The following is a 14212-nucleotide window of genomic DNA, read 5'->3' as shown; positions in this document are numbered from 1 at the left end:
AAATGCCTTTGGACTCTCAAAAAGGATTGCACTGAATCTGTAGATAACTTTTAGTAGTACTGAGATACTAACAGTGTTAATTCTTCCAATCATGAGTATGGGATAGCTTTCCATTTATTTGTGTCTTTGATCTCTTTCATCAATATCTTATAGTTTTTATAGTAGAAAACTTTCACATTTTCAGTTAAATTTATTTCTAAATATTTTATTGTTTTTGATGCTATTGTAATTGGGATTTTTTTTCAGAAAATTTGTTGATAGCATATAGAAACGCTACTGTTTTGTACATGAATTTTGTATCCTGCCACTTTAATGAATTCATTGGTTAGCTATAACAGGTTTTTTTCTTTTGATTTGGTCTTTAGAATTTTCTATGTATATAAAATCATATTACCTGCAAATACAGTTTTACTTCTTCCTTTCCAATTGTGATACCTTTTATTTTCTTGCCTGATTCTTCTTGTAAAGACTTCTAGTACCATGTTGAATAGGAGTGCTGAGAATGGGCACCTTTGTTTTGTTCCTGATCTTAGACAAAATCTTTCAACTGTTCACCATTAAGTACAATGCTAATTGTGGACTTGTCACACGTGGCCTCTTATACTGAGATATGATACTTCTATCCATAACAGGTTAAGAATTTTTTTTTTATCACAAATGGATGTTGAATTTTGTCACATCCTTTTTCTTGTATCTATTGAGATGGTCATATGATTCTCTTCTTTCATTCTTAATGTCATGGAGGTATGCCATCGGCTGAGAACAATTGAGTAGGACTGCTGTCTTAGTTCCCTGCCTAAGTGAGGCTGTAGGATGGGTTCTGTGGTTGCCTGGATTCTTTGGTTAGTCCTACTAGAAGAACAGGACTGGGTACTATATTCATTAATAGTATATGAAATAGCTTTCTTGGCAGGGAAACAGGACAGAACCCAAAGCCTGGACAACTCATTGTTTAAGGACTCCAGTCAAGCCAGAGTGTGCCTTGAATTCTCTGGTCAAGTGAGGTCACCAGTTTTGCTCTGTAGTTGAGGGAAGCCACAGATGTTCTCTCTCCTATAGTGCCATTCTGTGTAGGTCTGGTGGATGGGCTGTGCAGCTTCCAATATGCTCTGGTTAGGTTCTTTGGCTGGACAAGCTGAAGGCTGTATTCAGTGATGAGTGGGGCTACAAATTATATTTTTTGACTGAGCACAGTGGGAGAGCAGCTCCTAAAGCTGGCTAAGTTCTTTGTCATCTTTTTTTTTTCTTTTAATGTTCAGTTTGCCAACATCATTAGATTCTGGTGTAGTGTTAAATGATTCATTTGTTGCTTATAACAAATGTTATAAGCGAATGTTATAATGTTGTTGCTTAAAACAGTGCTCATTACAACACATGCCTCAAAACATTAAAAATAGAGTTACCCTACGACCCAGCAATTGCACTACTAGGTATTTATCCTTGTTGCCTTTACACACCACAAATTTTCTGATGGAGCAGAACCACTGGCTTTGCCCTGCAAACTCTCAGTTCTGTGCACCTGCCTCTTAGCTTGAGTGTCCCTAGGCTGCACTGCTTCCAGGAGTTGTCCCCAGCCCTTCCAGTCAGAAGGGGCCAGAAGACATTCTTGACAATAGGTGGGGCTATGTCCTAGGTTTCTTGCCACATTGAGAGGGGGTCAAGCCACTCCAGGCTACTCTCAATTTCTCAGGAAGGCTCTCCAGTTGGGAGGGGTTACTACCTTCAGCATAGGCTATGAATTAATGCCTCTGCCTGTGTGGGGCACAGGAATATTCCACAGGTACTGGTTTTGCTCTGGGTGCTATCAGGTATTCCCACCCATATCTCATTTTGAGCACTGTTAGGCTGGTACTGCTTCCAGGAATTGTCCTCAGCTCTTCTGGTCAGATGTGGTCAGAAGACGCTCTTTGCAGCAGGTAGGGTTGTAATTCAGCTCCTTTCCTGGGCATGGACAAACAAGGCTCTAGAATTAGCAAAACTCCACGTTTTGCTAAGCCCCACGTTGTTCTCTGTGATCAGAGTGCATCTCTGAGTTGGTGAGATGATGAGCAAAACTGCTGGTTGGGATTAGTCCCTGAGCACTGCAAATATGAATTTCATCTGCAAAGATCTGTGTGCTGATCGTTGCAAGTCCCTCCCGTCTTCTCTATCACAATCAGATTCCTGGTGGTTGAGTCCCATTGATTCCCCTGCAGTCCTTATGGTGTGAGATCAGTGCAAGAGCTCCTGTAGCAAAGCAATCCACAGTGTTGGGGCAGTGCAGATTGTCTCCCTTGGGGTTTCTCTTACTACTAGGGGAATAGGAAGCTCAGGAGAGATCTGTCCACATGATGTTGCACTGGTTTGGGGAAGAACAATGCAGTCAATGTGTAGCTGCTTCTCTTACCTTTCTAATGCCATACCTCAGTCTCTGTGGTGCAGAGGTTGCTTCTCAGTGGTATCTTATTCTTGAATAGTTAGTTGTTGGTTGTTCTTCTTGTGATGAGGAAAGGTCAGGAACAACCTATGTTGCCTTCTTAGTGACATCAGAATGTGGTAGACTTGTTAAAGAACTCTACTAAACCATATGATCAAATTATTTTTATTTACCTTACTTAATTAATGCTAATTGATCAAATAAATCACTACCCCATGTCTATAAAGGGGCACAAAACTGAGAAAGATAGTTTTCCATCTCTGGGAGGAGTAGGCTGATGATGCAAGGCAGTAAGGGATGATGGGTTAGAGATGGTGGATTAGTGTTGTTTAAACACAGAAAACTTGTCAATCTGGTAACTTCAGATGAGAATATTGTGATGGTGTGTCTGCTATTTTAGAAGTTTGCTGATGGTTAAGATTGATATTTGGGAGTTCCAGCCATAGCTTGGGATAGGATTGCCAAAGAGGTGATGGCATACTACCCAATTATTCCTTGATTTCCCAGCTCTGTCCGGAACAGGTTATTTTCTCCAAACAAAATGTCAGTTCTTCAAGGTACTTTGGCTTTTTAAAAAATTTCCTATACTTTAGTGTCTGTCTTTTGAAGGAAGAAAGAACAGTCATATGCCCAAAGAATTAAAAAAAAAACAAAACTATACCATCATAAAACAGGGAATAGCAGCACAAGACTTAAGGGTTTTAGGTGATAATAAAATGGAATTAAATGCCAATACTTTATAGATTAATTGATTATAGTGCCAATACTTTATAGATTAATTGAATCTTTTTATTATTAGATATTTCATATTCAGCATAAAGAAGATGATTCTTTTGATCTACTTTACATTTGCAGATGATACTGAAAATAAATGCACTTTCCTTAAAGTATTAAGTTTTGCAACACAGAAAATGTTCCAACTAAAGCAGCATGATCCTCTCTACATAAAGGGGATTGTTGGAATGGCTGGTGGCGATTGAAGGAAATTCTAAAGCCCTCTGAATCTGATTTGTATAAACTTTTAGGCTTTATGGACTTATGTTTGGCATGTGGTGACTTCTTACTGAAAAAAGAGACAAACTATGAGACAATCAAATCAGACACAGGTGACCGAATTCCTACTTCTAGGACTCTCTGATGACTCCCACACGCAGAAGCTGCTATTCATTGTATTCCTGGGTGTCTACCTGGTCACCGTGCTTGCAAATCTGCTTCTCATGTGCCTTGTGCAGGCTGACTCGCGGCTTCACACACCCATGTATTTTTTCCTCTGCAACTTATCTCTGGCTGACCTCTGTTTTTCTACCAACATCATTCCTCAGGCCCTAGTCCACCTGCTATCCAGGAAGAAGGTCATTTCATTCACACGTTGTGCAGCTCAGCTTATACTCTTCCTCATTTTTGGATGCACACAGTGTGCCTTTCTGGCAGTGATGTCCTATGATCGGTATGTGGCCATCTGCAACCCTCTGCATTACTCTAGCGTCATGACTTGGAGGTTGTGTGTCCAGCTGGCTGCAGGATCATGGACCAGTGGCATTCTGGTGTCTGTGGTGGATACCACTTTTGTATTAAGGCTACCCTATCGAGGCAGCAATAGTATTGCTCATTTCTTCTGTGAGGCTCCTGCACTGTTGATCCTGGCATCCACAGACACCCGCACTTCAGAGATGGCCATTTTCCTCATGGGTGTCGTGATTCTCCTCATACCTGTTTCCCTAATTCTGGTGTCCTATAGCCACATAATAGTGACTGTGGTGAGGATGAAGTCAGCTGTGAGGAGGCTCAAGGCATTCTCTACCTGTGGCTCCCACCTCCTGGTGGTCATCCTTTTTTATGGATCAGCAATTGTCACTTACATGACACCAAAGACTTTCACTTTCAAAGAACAGGAAAAACTGGTGTCTGTGTTCTATGCAATGGTGACACCCATGCTTAATCCCCTCATCTATAGCCTGAGGAACAAGGATGTGAAGGGAGCTCTGAAGAAAGTAGCAACAAGGAAATTTCTCATGCAGGCTTGAAATCTGTTACTGACTGTGAGGACGTCTTTGTTCTCCCTACTTAGAAGACTTGCTGAGTAGTTGCCTCAGCAAGATTGGAATACGGTAAGATTCTTATCTTTGGGCTTTGTCGTGGCATGAACAGACATTTCTGCAAAGAAGACATCCAGATGGCGAACAGACACATGAAAAAGTGCTCCATATCACTCGGCATCAGGGAAATACAAATCAAAACCACAATGAGATATCACCTCACACCAGTCAGAATGGCTAAAATCAACAAGTCAGGAAATGACAGATGCTGGCGAGGATGCGGAGAAAGGGGAACCCTCCTACACTGTTGGTGGGAATGCAAGCTGGTGCAGCCACTCTGGAAAACAGCATGGAGGTTCCTCAAAATGTTGAAAATAGAACTGCCCTATGACCCAGCAATTGCACTATTGGGTATTTACCCTAAAGATACAAATGTAGTGATCCAAAGGGACACATGCACCCGAATGTTTATAGCAGCAATGTCCACAATAGCCAAACTATGGAAAGAACCTAGATGTCCATCAACAGATGAATGGATCAAGAAGATGTGGTATATATACACAATGGAATACTATGCAGCCATCAAAAGAAATGAAATCTTGCCATTTGCGACAACGTGGATGGAACTAGAGCGTATCATGCTTAGCGAAATAAGTCAAGCAGAGAAAGACAACTATCATATGATCTCCCTGATATGAGGAAGTGGTGATGCAACATGGAGGCTTAAGTGGGTAGAAGAATAAATGAAACAAGATGGGATTGGGAGGGAGACAAACCATAAGTGACTCTTAATCTCACAAAACAAACTGAGGGTTGCCGGGGGGAGGGGGTTTGGGAGAAGGGGGTGGGATTATGGACATTGGGGAGGGTATGTGATTTGGTGAGTGCTGTGAAGTGTGTAAACCTGGTGATTCACAGACCTGGGGATAAAAATATATGTTTATAAAAAATATATGTTTATAAAAAATAAAAAATTAAAAAAAAATAAGAGAAAAAAAAATAATAATATTTCCAATAAAAAAAAAAAATGGACCTACCCTTCATCCTTCATGAAGCACTTTCTTTGTAAAAGAAGAAAGAGAATTACTCATGGACCAGTAGAAGGAGTGTCTCCTTCCTTCTTGGTGGTTTTAGCTCATAAGAGTTAGGAAATCCTGAAAGAAAAATTCATATTTTATAAACCCTGGAACCTATAAAATCCATCTTTTTTTTTTTTATCATGTTCAATATTACTATCAATCTATCCCAGATCCTATTCCAACTTTTTACCTTTTGGTATTTCTGAATCTCTTTGCATTATCACACAATCAATACATTAGCAAGCATTAACCACTTACTATGAGCTAGATGCTAGATGTATGTGGGGCATCATATGCATCTATGTATGTTTGAAGTGGGTATTGAAGAGCATGGGTACAATGAAGAGAATATATGAGTTCTGCTGTCTTCTCATACTCTTATTAGGGACAAGGATATTTTATCTATCAGAATAACATAAAGACAGGATTCTGAAAGTAACCAGAAATAGTGACATCCCAGGGCTAGCAAGAGTGAGAAAGAAGCTTGTACTAATCCTGGGCCTGAAGGACAACTTAGGACTTGGAGAGGGTAGCTCCACAGAGAAAACCTTGAGACAGGGGTTGTGGACATAAGTGTATGGAGGCAGGAAAGCCACAGGAATAAATATTTCAGTCTCATTCTCTACCTACCTTCTAATTTCTTGTTACGGTATTCCAAAGAAAATCTAGGATAACAACCCCATCTGAAGTTACTTATTTTAATTCTGTCTACACAATCCTTATTCTGGTTAGGTAACGTGTTTATAAGTCCTGGGGTTTAGTATATGGACATCTTTGGGGGACCATTATTCTGCCTACCATAAAAGAACAAGTAAAATACATGTGAAGGAGTAATGAAATTTTGGCTAAAATTGGAGATTATAAATGTATAATGGTGTCAATCTGCATTGTTGTGTGACTGCTATCATCCAAACAGAACCCCAATATCTACATTTTCATTTACAAATTCTTGTAGTGATAATTCAGAATGTGCTGCTTTTGTAGAGCCCTTGATACATGAGAAGTGAAGGGTACCCTGTGTGGGAGATTGAACTGGTCCTGGTACTTCCATGGCACACAGAGTTAGAGTTATTTATAGAGTTTGTGGAGAGGACATGCCTATGCAGTAACTGCTATTTTATTCTGTTAAATATCAATAAATTGTTATGAATAATTCACACCTATATATGGTATCAACACCCCAAGTCTGCCATTTTTAAGGAATCCAGAGTTGGCCTATATTCAATGGACAAAATCAGGAAAAGGGGCTGCTAGAGTGATAGGCAAGTTTAAGAAGGACAGCTGGTTTCATCTAATCCCAATATGACTGCATAACATCTAGTAAACAAAGAATCTCTGGATTATTCACAGCAGTTTCCTAGAATGTTGTCCACTTAGCTTGGTATTCCTCACACCCTTTCTGTCAAACAATTCTCATATCCAAGGTAAATAATTTGAGATTGAGGTGGTGTCTGTGTGGAGTAGTCTTTCGCCAGATGAGGCACAGACTAATCACGGTAGCAGAGGAAGAAGTCCTTATTTGCTAGCCTAGTAGTACATGGGTACTTTATAAGCCAGGGGAATTTTTTAAGTATGACTTTATTTTCTTTCTCATTAGAATATAAATTCCACAAGGTAATAAAATTGTCTATTTTCTTCAGCACTGTGTCTTCAGGTCCTAAACAGGGTCTGACACATGCTGAATGTTGAATAAAAATGTATTAAAATTGAGTGAGAGACTATGGACTCTGAAAAACAACCTGAAGATCTTGAAGGGGCGGGAGGTGGGAGGTTGGGGGAACAAGGTGGTGGGTATTAGGGAGGGCACATATTGCATGGAGTACTCACTGGGTGTGGTGCAAAAACAATGAATACTGTTACACTGAAAAGAAATTTAAAAAATAATTAAAAAAAAGAAATTGAGTTCCAAAAATGAGTGAAAGAATGACACAAAACTCTACCGCTTATTATTACCATTGTCATAAGTTTATCTTGTAAGCAAAAAGATCCTTGAAAGTTTCAGGGGGAGTTTGGAAACATAGATAATGTAAAGCAGGAAGTTCTAAAAAGACATGGTTGAAGAAGTTCAAGAAAAGTTAAAACAAGTACAGAATGCAAATTGTAGTGTTCTCACTACAACTGTCAACCTTCAGATCAGCTCCTAATTTGTGTCAATTAGCAGTATCCTCAGATATGTTGGTCCCCCAGTCCTATGGACCCAGGCCTATAGAAGTTCTCCTTCATTGCTCATGTTCTTTCATTCAGAAACAGATCCTAGTAAAGTCCAAAATTCTAGTGGATATATCATAGCTCTTAGAATGAGGAGGCACTAAAACATACTTGAGGAGTCCTTTCCTATCTCCTTGCATTCCACTCGTTTGGTTTGCATCACAGTCAGTCATAGTTTCTGAGGGCCCAGGGTCCTGTGGATGACTCGCTTCAGTGCAGCCTTAACTTCACTATTCCTTAAGCTGTAGATGATGGGGTTCAACATTGGAGTCACAACTGTGTAGGACAGTGATAGCAGTTTCTTGCCCTCAGGAGAGGTGCTGGATCGTGGTCGGAAGTATGTAAGGATGGCAGTACTGTAGAAGAGGGAGACAACCAGAAGGTGGGAGGAGCAGGTAGAGAAGGCCTTGCGTTTCCCCTCAGCTGATGGCATCCTGAAGATAGTGGAGAGGATTCGGACATAGGACCCCAGGATTAGCAAGAAAGGGAAGAGAATGAATAAGACAGTTGCTGTCAAAGCCTCCAGTTCAAACAGAGAGGTATCAGCACACACCAGTGCAATGACAGGGGGGCTATCACAGAAAAAATGGTTCACTCTATTGGGGCCACAAAAAGGGAAGCTGAAAATCCATGTGGTTTGCACGGTGGCCACTGGAAAACCTGAGAACCAGGAGGCAGCTGCTAGCTGGGCACAGGCTCTGCGGCTCATAATGATTGGGTAGCGCAAAGGGTCACAGATGGCTACATAGCGGTCATATGCCATTGTGGCCAGGAGGCAGCACTCAGCAGCCCCAAAGAAGAAGAAGAAATACATCTGAGTGGCACAGCCAAGGAAGGAGATGGTTGTGTCTTGGATGATCAGAGTTCCCAGCATCTTGGGCACAATGACCAAGTTGAAGCCTATCTCCAGGAAGGACAAGTTCCTGAGGAAGAAGTACATAGGATTTTGTAGAGCTGAGTCAGCTGTAGTGACTAAGATGATGAGAACATTGCCCATTAGGGTAACCAGGTAAATAGTTAAAAAAAGGAGAAACAGTAGAGCTTGTAGCTCAGAAGACAAGGTTGAAAAGCTCACAAGAACAAACTCACTGACAATTGTCCAGTTTTCCCACGTCATTCTTCTGCCTAGGATTTCATTGACATTCATTCTCCAGGAAGGTAGAGGTCTCCATATGTTATTTAGACCTCTATTATACCCTTAGAAAGAAAATGTATGGCCTCATTCTCTACCTTTCTTGTTATAGTGATTGGCAATCAAAAGCTATACCTTCAAAAAAAAAAAAAAAAAAGCTTCTCCTTTGGAGTCACAATATTTTGGAAGAATCCTAACCTGTTTTAGACTGAACTGAGGCACATCATATATATCTACACATTCCTTGACCTATGTTCAAAATCATAGGTTCCCTTTGGGACTCCTACCCTTTCTTCAATAATCAGTGGTACTAAAATAGAAGTCAGGCTAAGCATTTCTGAAGAGAGGGGTCTTAATGCACAATGAAAGGTGGTGAGGTCAGCCAGGATATATTTTCTGCAAAATGAGAGTAGGAAAGAGAAAGTCAAGGAAAGTGAACCAGTAGTTACTAATGATCCCTTAGGTGAGACCTGAATGTACCCTAATCTCAAGCAGCCCACATTCACAATGGTTTCAGTATACCAGAGGAATCTTCAATATATTAGAGTATTTCTTCGTTTCCCATCTCAAAATATGTCAGTTTAAAGGAGATGTGGAATATAGAGATTGTGGTTTATTCTGATTTTAGGTTAAATATTACTGATAAGTTGTATATGATGAGAAAAGGGAACACAGACTCAAGACAGTGTCAGACCAAAGAAGGAATCCAGATATATTACACATAAACCCTTTGATCAGCTTTTGTTGGTTGACTTGTGTCTTGACTTTCAAGAAATATGAGCTCAAGTGTATCATGTTAATAAAGACTCACTAAAATAGGCAGACTAATAATATTAAATCCTGTGAGAAAGAAGCAGAAGGTTTAATCAGTACATCAATAACTAAACTTCAAAATTGGGACCCTGAAATTCTGATGACTATAAACTTACATGATGTAATACATCTAAGGCACTTGTATGATGACTGATACATAACACATGCTAACCATAAATGCTAACCATTATAGTTATTATGATATAATGCAGATCTATCCTTCAAAGTCTACTTCTTGTCTAACTTACTTCCCAAACTCACTGTAGTCCTTATTTTTCAATTCCTAAAAGAAAAGCATAATTTATTCATTAATATTATCTTCTGTGTACCAGACACTCTTCTAAGTACTGAAGATAATACATCTATAAATAAAACAAACAAAATTCTCTGCCCTAAAGGACCCCTCCCAAGATCATTGAGAATTGACCAAGGCCCTAACATATAATAGTACAACTCACAAATCTTAGATCCAAGAAAACAATCCTGAAAGTGCCTAGGTGGAAGAGATTTCTTATGTACAGTGGGAGGCACATCAGAATAATTTCAGACCTGTCCACAGAGACCTGGCAAGCCAGAAAGGGCTGGCAAAACATATTCAAGGTACTAAATGAGAATAACAGACAGCCAAGGGTTCTTTATCCAGCAAGGCTGTCATTCAGAATGGATGGAGAGACAAGGAGCTTCCAAGACTGGCAGAAACTAAAGGAATATGTGACCACCAAGCCAGCCCTGCAAGAAATATTAAAGGGGGGATTCTACAAAAGGAAGACCCATCCATATGCTGTCTACAAGAGACTCATTTTGAACCTAAAGATACATTCAGACTGAAAGTGAAGGGATGGAAAACAATTTTTCATGCCAATGTATCTCAAAAGAAAGCTTGGGTAGCAATTCTCACATCAAACAAATTAGATTTTAAGCTAAAGACTGTAGTAAGAGATACAGAGGGACACTATATCATTCTTAAAGGGTCTATCCAATAAGAAGATCTAACAATTGTAAATATCTATGCCCCTAACATGGGAACAGCCAAATACATAAGCCAACTTCTCACCAAAATAAAGAAACATATCATCAATAGTACTTTAATAGTAGGAGACCTCAAAACTCCACTTTCAGCAATAGAAAGATCATATCTGCAGAAGACCAACAACAACAACACACAAAAAAGAGCTTTGACACATTGGACCAGATGGACTTCATAGATATATACAAAACATTCCAACCTAAAACAATAGAATTCTCACTCTTCTCAAACACACAGAGAACTTTCTCCATAATAAACCACATACTGGGTCACAAATCAAATCTCAATTGATACCAAAAGACTGAGATTATTCCTTGCATGTTTTTAGGCCATGATGCTTTGAAACTGGAACTCAATCACCGGAAAAAAAAAATTAAAAACAATTCAAACACGTGAAAGCTAAAGACCATCCTGCTAAAAAATGTTTGGGTCAAATGGGAAATTGCATGCAAGTGTTGAATCACCACAATGTATACCTAAAACTACTATTATGCTGTACATTAACTAACTGGAATTAAAATAAAATCTTAAAAAAAGAGAAGGAGAAGAACTTAATTCATGGAAACTAACAAGAACAAAAATACATCAGTCCAAAACCTATGGGATACTTCAAAGGTGGTTCTAAGAGGGAAATAGATTCCCATCTAAGCCTCACTCAAATAGGAGGAAACTCCTGAATATACCTAAAAGAACTGGAGAAAGAACAAAAAATAAAACCAAAATCAAGTAGGAGAAGAGAACTAATAAAGATTAGAGCAGCTATCAATGAGTAAGAAACCAGAAATACAGTAGAGCAGATCAATGAAACTAGAAACTCATTATTTGAAAGAATTTATAAGATCGGTAAACTTCTAGCCAGACTTATCCAAAATAAGAGAGAAAGAACCCAAAATTATAAAATTATGAATGAAAGGGAAGGGATCACGACTAACATCAAGGAAATAGAAACAATTATTAGAAATTATTATTGACTGCTATAGCCAATAAATTAAGCAACCTGGAAGAAATGGATGCCTTCTTGGAAACCTATAAACTATCAAGATTAAAATAGGAAGAAACTGACAATCTGAATAGACCAATAACCAGTAACAAAATTGAAGCAGTGATCAAAAATGTCCCCCAAAACAAGAGTCCAGGGCCTAATGGATTCCCAGGGGAATTTTACCAAACATTTAAAGAAGAAATAAAACCTATTCTCCTGAAGCTGTTTCAAAAAATAGAAATGGAAGGAAAACTTCCAAACTCATTCTATGAGATCAGCATTACCCTTATCCTAAAACCAGGCAAAGACCCCATCAAAAAGGAGAATTACAGAATCCTTGATGAATATGGATGCCAAATATCTCAACAAGATCCTAGCCAATAGGATCCAACAGTACAATAAAAGGACTGTCCATCATGACCAGGTGGGATTTATTCTTGGAGTGCAAGGTGGTTCAATATTTGCAAATCAATCAGTGTGACAGAACACATTAACAAAAGAAGAGACAAGAATCATATAATCCTTTCATTTGATGGAGAAAAAGCATTTGACAAAATACAGCATTCTTTCCTGATTAAAACTCTTCAGAGTGTAGGGATAGAAGGAACATTCTTCAATTTCATAAAAACCATCTATGAAAAGCCCATGGCAAATTATCATTCTCAATGGGGAAAAGCTGAGAGCTTTTCCCTTAAGCTCAGGAACACGACAAGGATGCCTGCTCTTGCCACTGTTGTTCAACTTAGAGCTAGAAGTCCTAGTCTCAGCAGTCAGACAACAAAAAAGAAATAAAAGGTATTCAAATTGGCAAAGAAGAAGTCACACTCTCTCTTTCCAGATGACATGATACTTTATGTGTAGAACCTAAAAGACCCCACTCCGAAATTACTAGAACTCATACAGCAATTCATTAATGTGACAAGATACAAACCCAATTCACCAAAATCAGTTGCTTTTCTATACATTAACAGTGTAACTCTAGGAAGAGAAAATAGGGAATTGATTGCATTTATATTAGCACCAAAAATGATAAAATACCTAGGAATAAACCTAACCAAAGAGGTAAAGGATCTGTACTTGAGGAATTATAGAACACTTACGAAAGAAATTGAAGAAGACACAAAAAGATGGACAAACATTCCATGCTCACAAATTGGAAGAATAAACATTGTTAAAATGTCTGTGCTGCCTAAAGCCATCTGTACTTTCAATGCCATCTGATCAAAGTACCAATGGTATTTTTCAAAGAGCTAGAACAAACAATCCTAAAATTAGTATGGAATCAGAAAACCCCCAAATCACCAAGGAAATGTTGAAAAAGAAAAACAAATATGGGGGCATCACGTTGCCTGATTTCAAGCTATATTACAAAGCTGTGATCACTAAGACAGCATGATACTGGGACAAAACAGACACATAGATCAATGGAACAGAATAAAGAGCCCAGATATGGACCCTCAACTCTATGGTCAATTAATATTCAACAAATCAGGAAAAAATACCCAAAGGGAAAAAAGAGAGTCTCTTCAATAAACGGTGCTGGGAAAATTGGACAGCTATATACAGAAGAATGAAACCTGACCATTCTCTTACACCACACAAAAAGATAAACTCAAAAGGATGAAAGACCCCAATGTGAGACAGGAATCCAATAAAATCCTAAAGGAGAGCATAGGCAGTAGCCTCTTCGACACTGGCCACAGCATTTTTTAAAAATCTATTTTTTATTTATTTTCAGCATAACAGTATTCATTGTTTTTGTACCACACCCAGTGCTCCATGCAATCCATGCCCTCTCTAATACCCACCACTTGGTTCCTCCAACCTCCCACCCCCCAACCACTTAAAACCCCTCAGATTGTTTTTCAGAGTCCATAGTATCTCATGGTTCACTTCCCCTTCCAATTTCCCCCAACTCCCTTCTCCTAACTCCCCATGTCCACCATGCTATTTGTTATGCTCCGCAAATAAATGAAACCATAGGATAATTGACTCTCTCTGCTTGACTGATTTCACTCAGCATAATCTCTTCCAGTCCTGTCCATGTTGCTACAAAAGTTGGGTATTCATCCTTTCTGATGGAGGCATAATACTCCATAGTGTATATGGACCACATTTTCCTTATCCATTCGTCCGTTGAAGGGCATCTTGGTTCTTTCCACAGTTTGGCAACCGTGGCCATTGCTTCTATAAACATTGGGGGTACAGATGGCCCTTCTTTTCACTACATCTGTATCTTTGGGGTAAATACCCAGTAGTGCAATTGCAGGGTCATAGGGAAGTTCTATTTTTAATTTCTTGAGGAATCTCCACACTCTTCTCCAAAGAGGTCACAGCAATTTTTTTTTTTTTTTAAACACGTCTCCAAAGACAAGGGAAACAAAAGCAAAAATGAGCTTTTGGAACTTCATCAAGAGAAAAATCTTTTGCAAAGCAAAGGAAACAGTCAACAAAACTAAGAGATAACCCACAGAATGGGAGAAGATATTTACTAATGAAATTACAGAAAAAGAGCTGCT

The 14212-nt window shown here is 39.0% G+C and overlaps 2 protein-coding genes across 2 annotated transcripts; one reads left to right on the top strand and one right to left on the bottom strand.

The window, feature by feature from the left end:
- The first annotated feature begins 3498 nt into the window (after positions 1-3498).
- On the top strand, positions 3499-4440 carry LOC131821879 (olfactory receptor 2D2-like). The gene has a single exon (XM_059158230.1). The coding sequence runs from the start codon at positions 3499-3501 to the stop codon at positions 4438-4440; it is 942 nt and encodes a 313-aa protein (XP_059014213.1).
- Positions 4441-7908: 3468 nt separating this feature from the next.
- On the bottom strand, positions 7909-8856 carry LOC131821874 (olfactory receptor 10A4). The gene has a single exon (XM_059158224.1). The coding sequence runs from the start codon at positions 8854-8856 to the stop codon at positions 7909-7911; it is 948 nt and encodes a 315-aa protein (XP_059014207.1).
- Between the last annotated feature and the right edge of the window lie 5356 nt (positions 8857-14212).

The sequence above is a fragment of the Mustela lutreola genome, chromosome 1, assembly GCF_030435805.1.
Source record: "Mustela lutreola isolate mMusLut2 chromosome 1, mMusLut2.pri, whole genome shotgun sequence".
Lineage (NCBI taxonomy): Eukaryota > Metazoa > Chordata > Mammalia > Carnivora > Mustelidae > Mustela > Mustela lutreola.
This window is presented reverse-complemented; position numbering and strand designations above follow the sequence as displayed.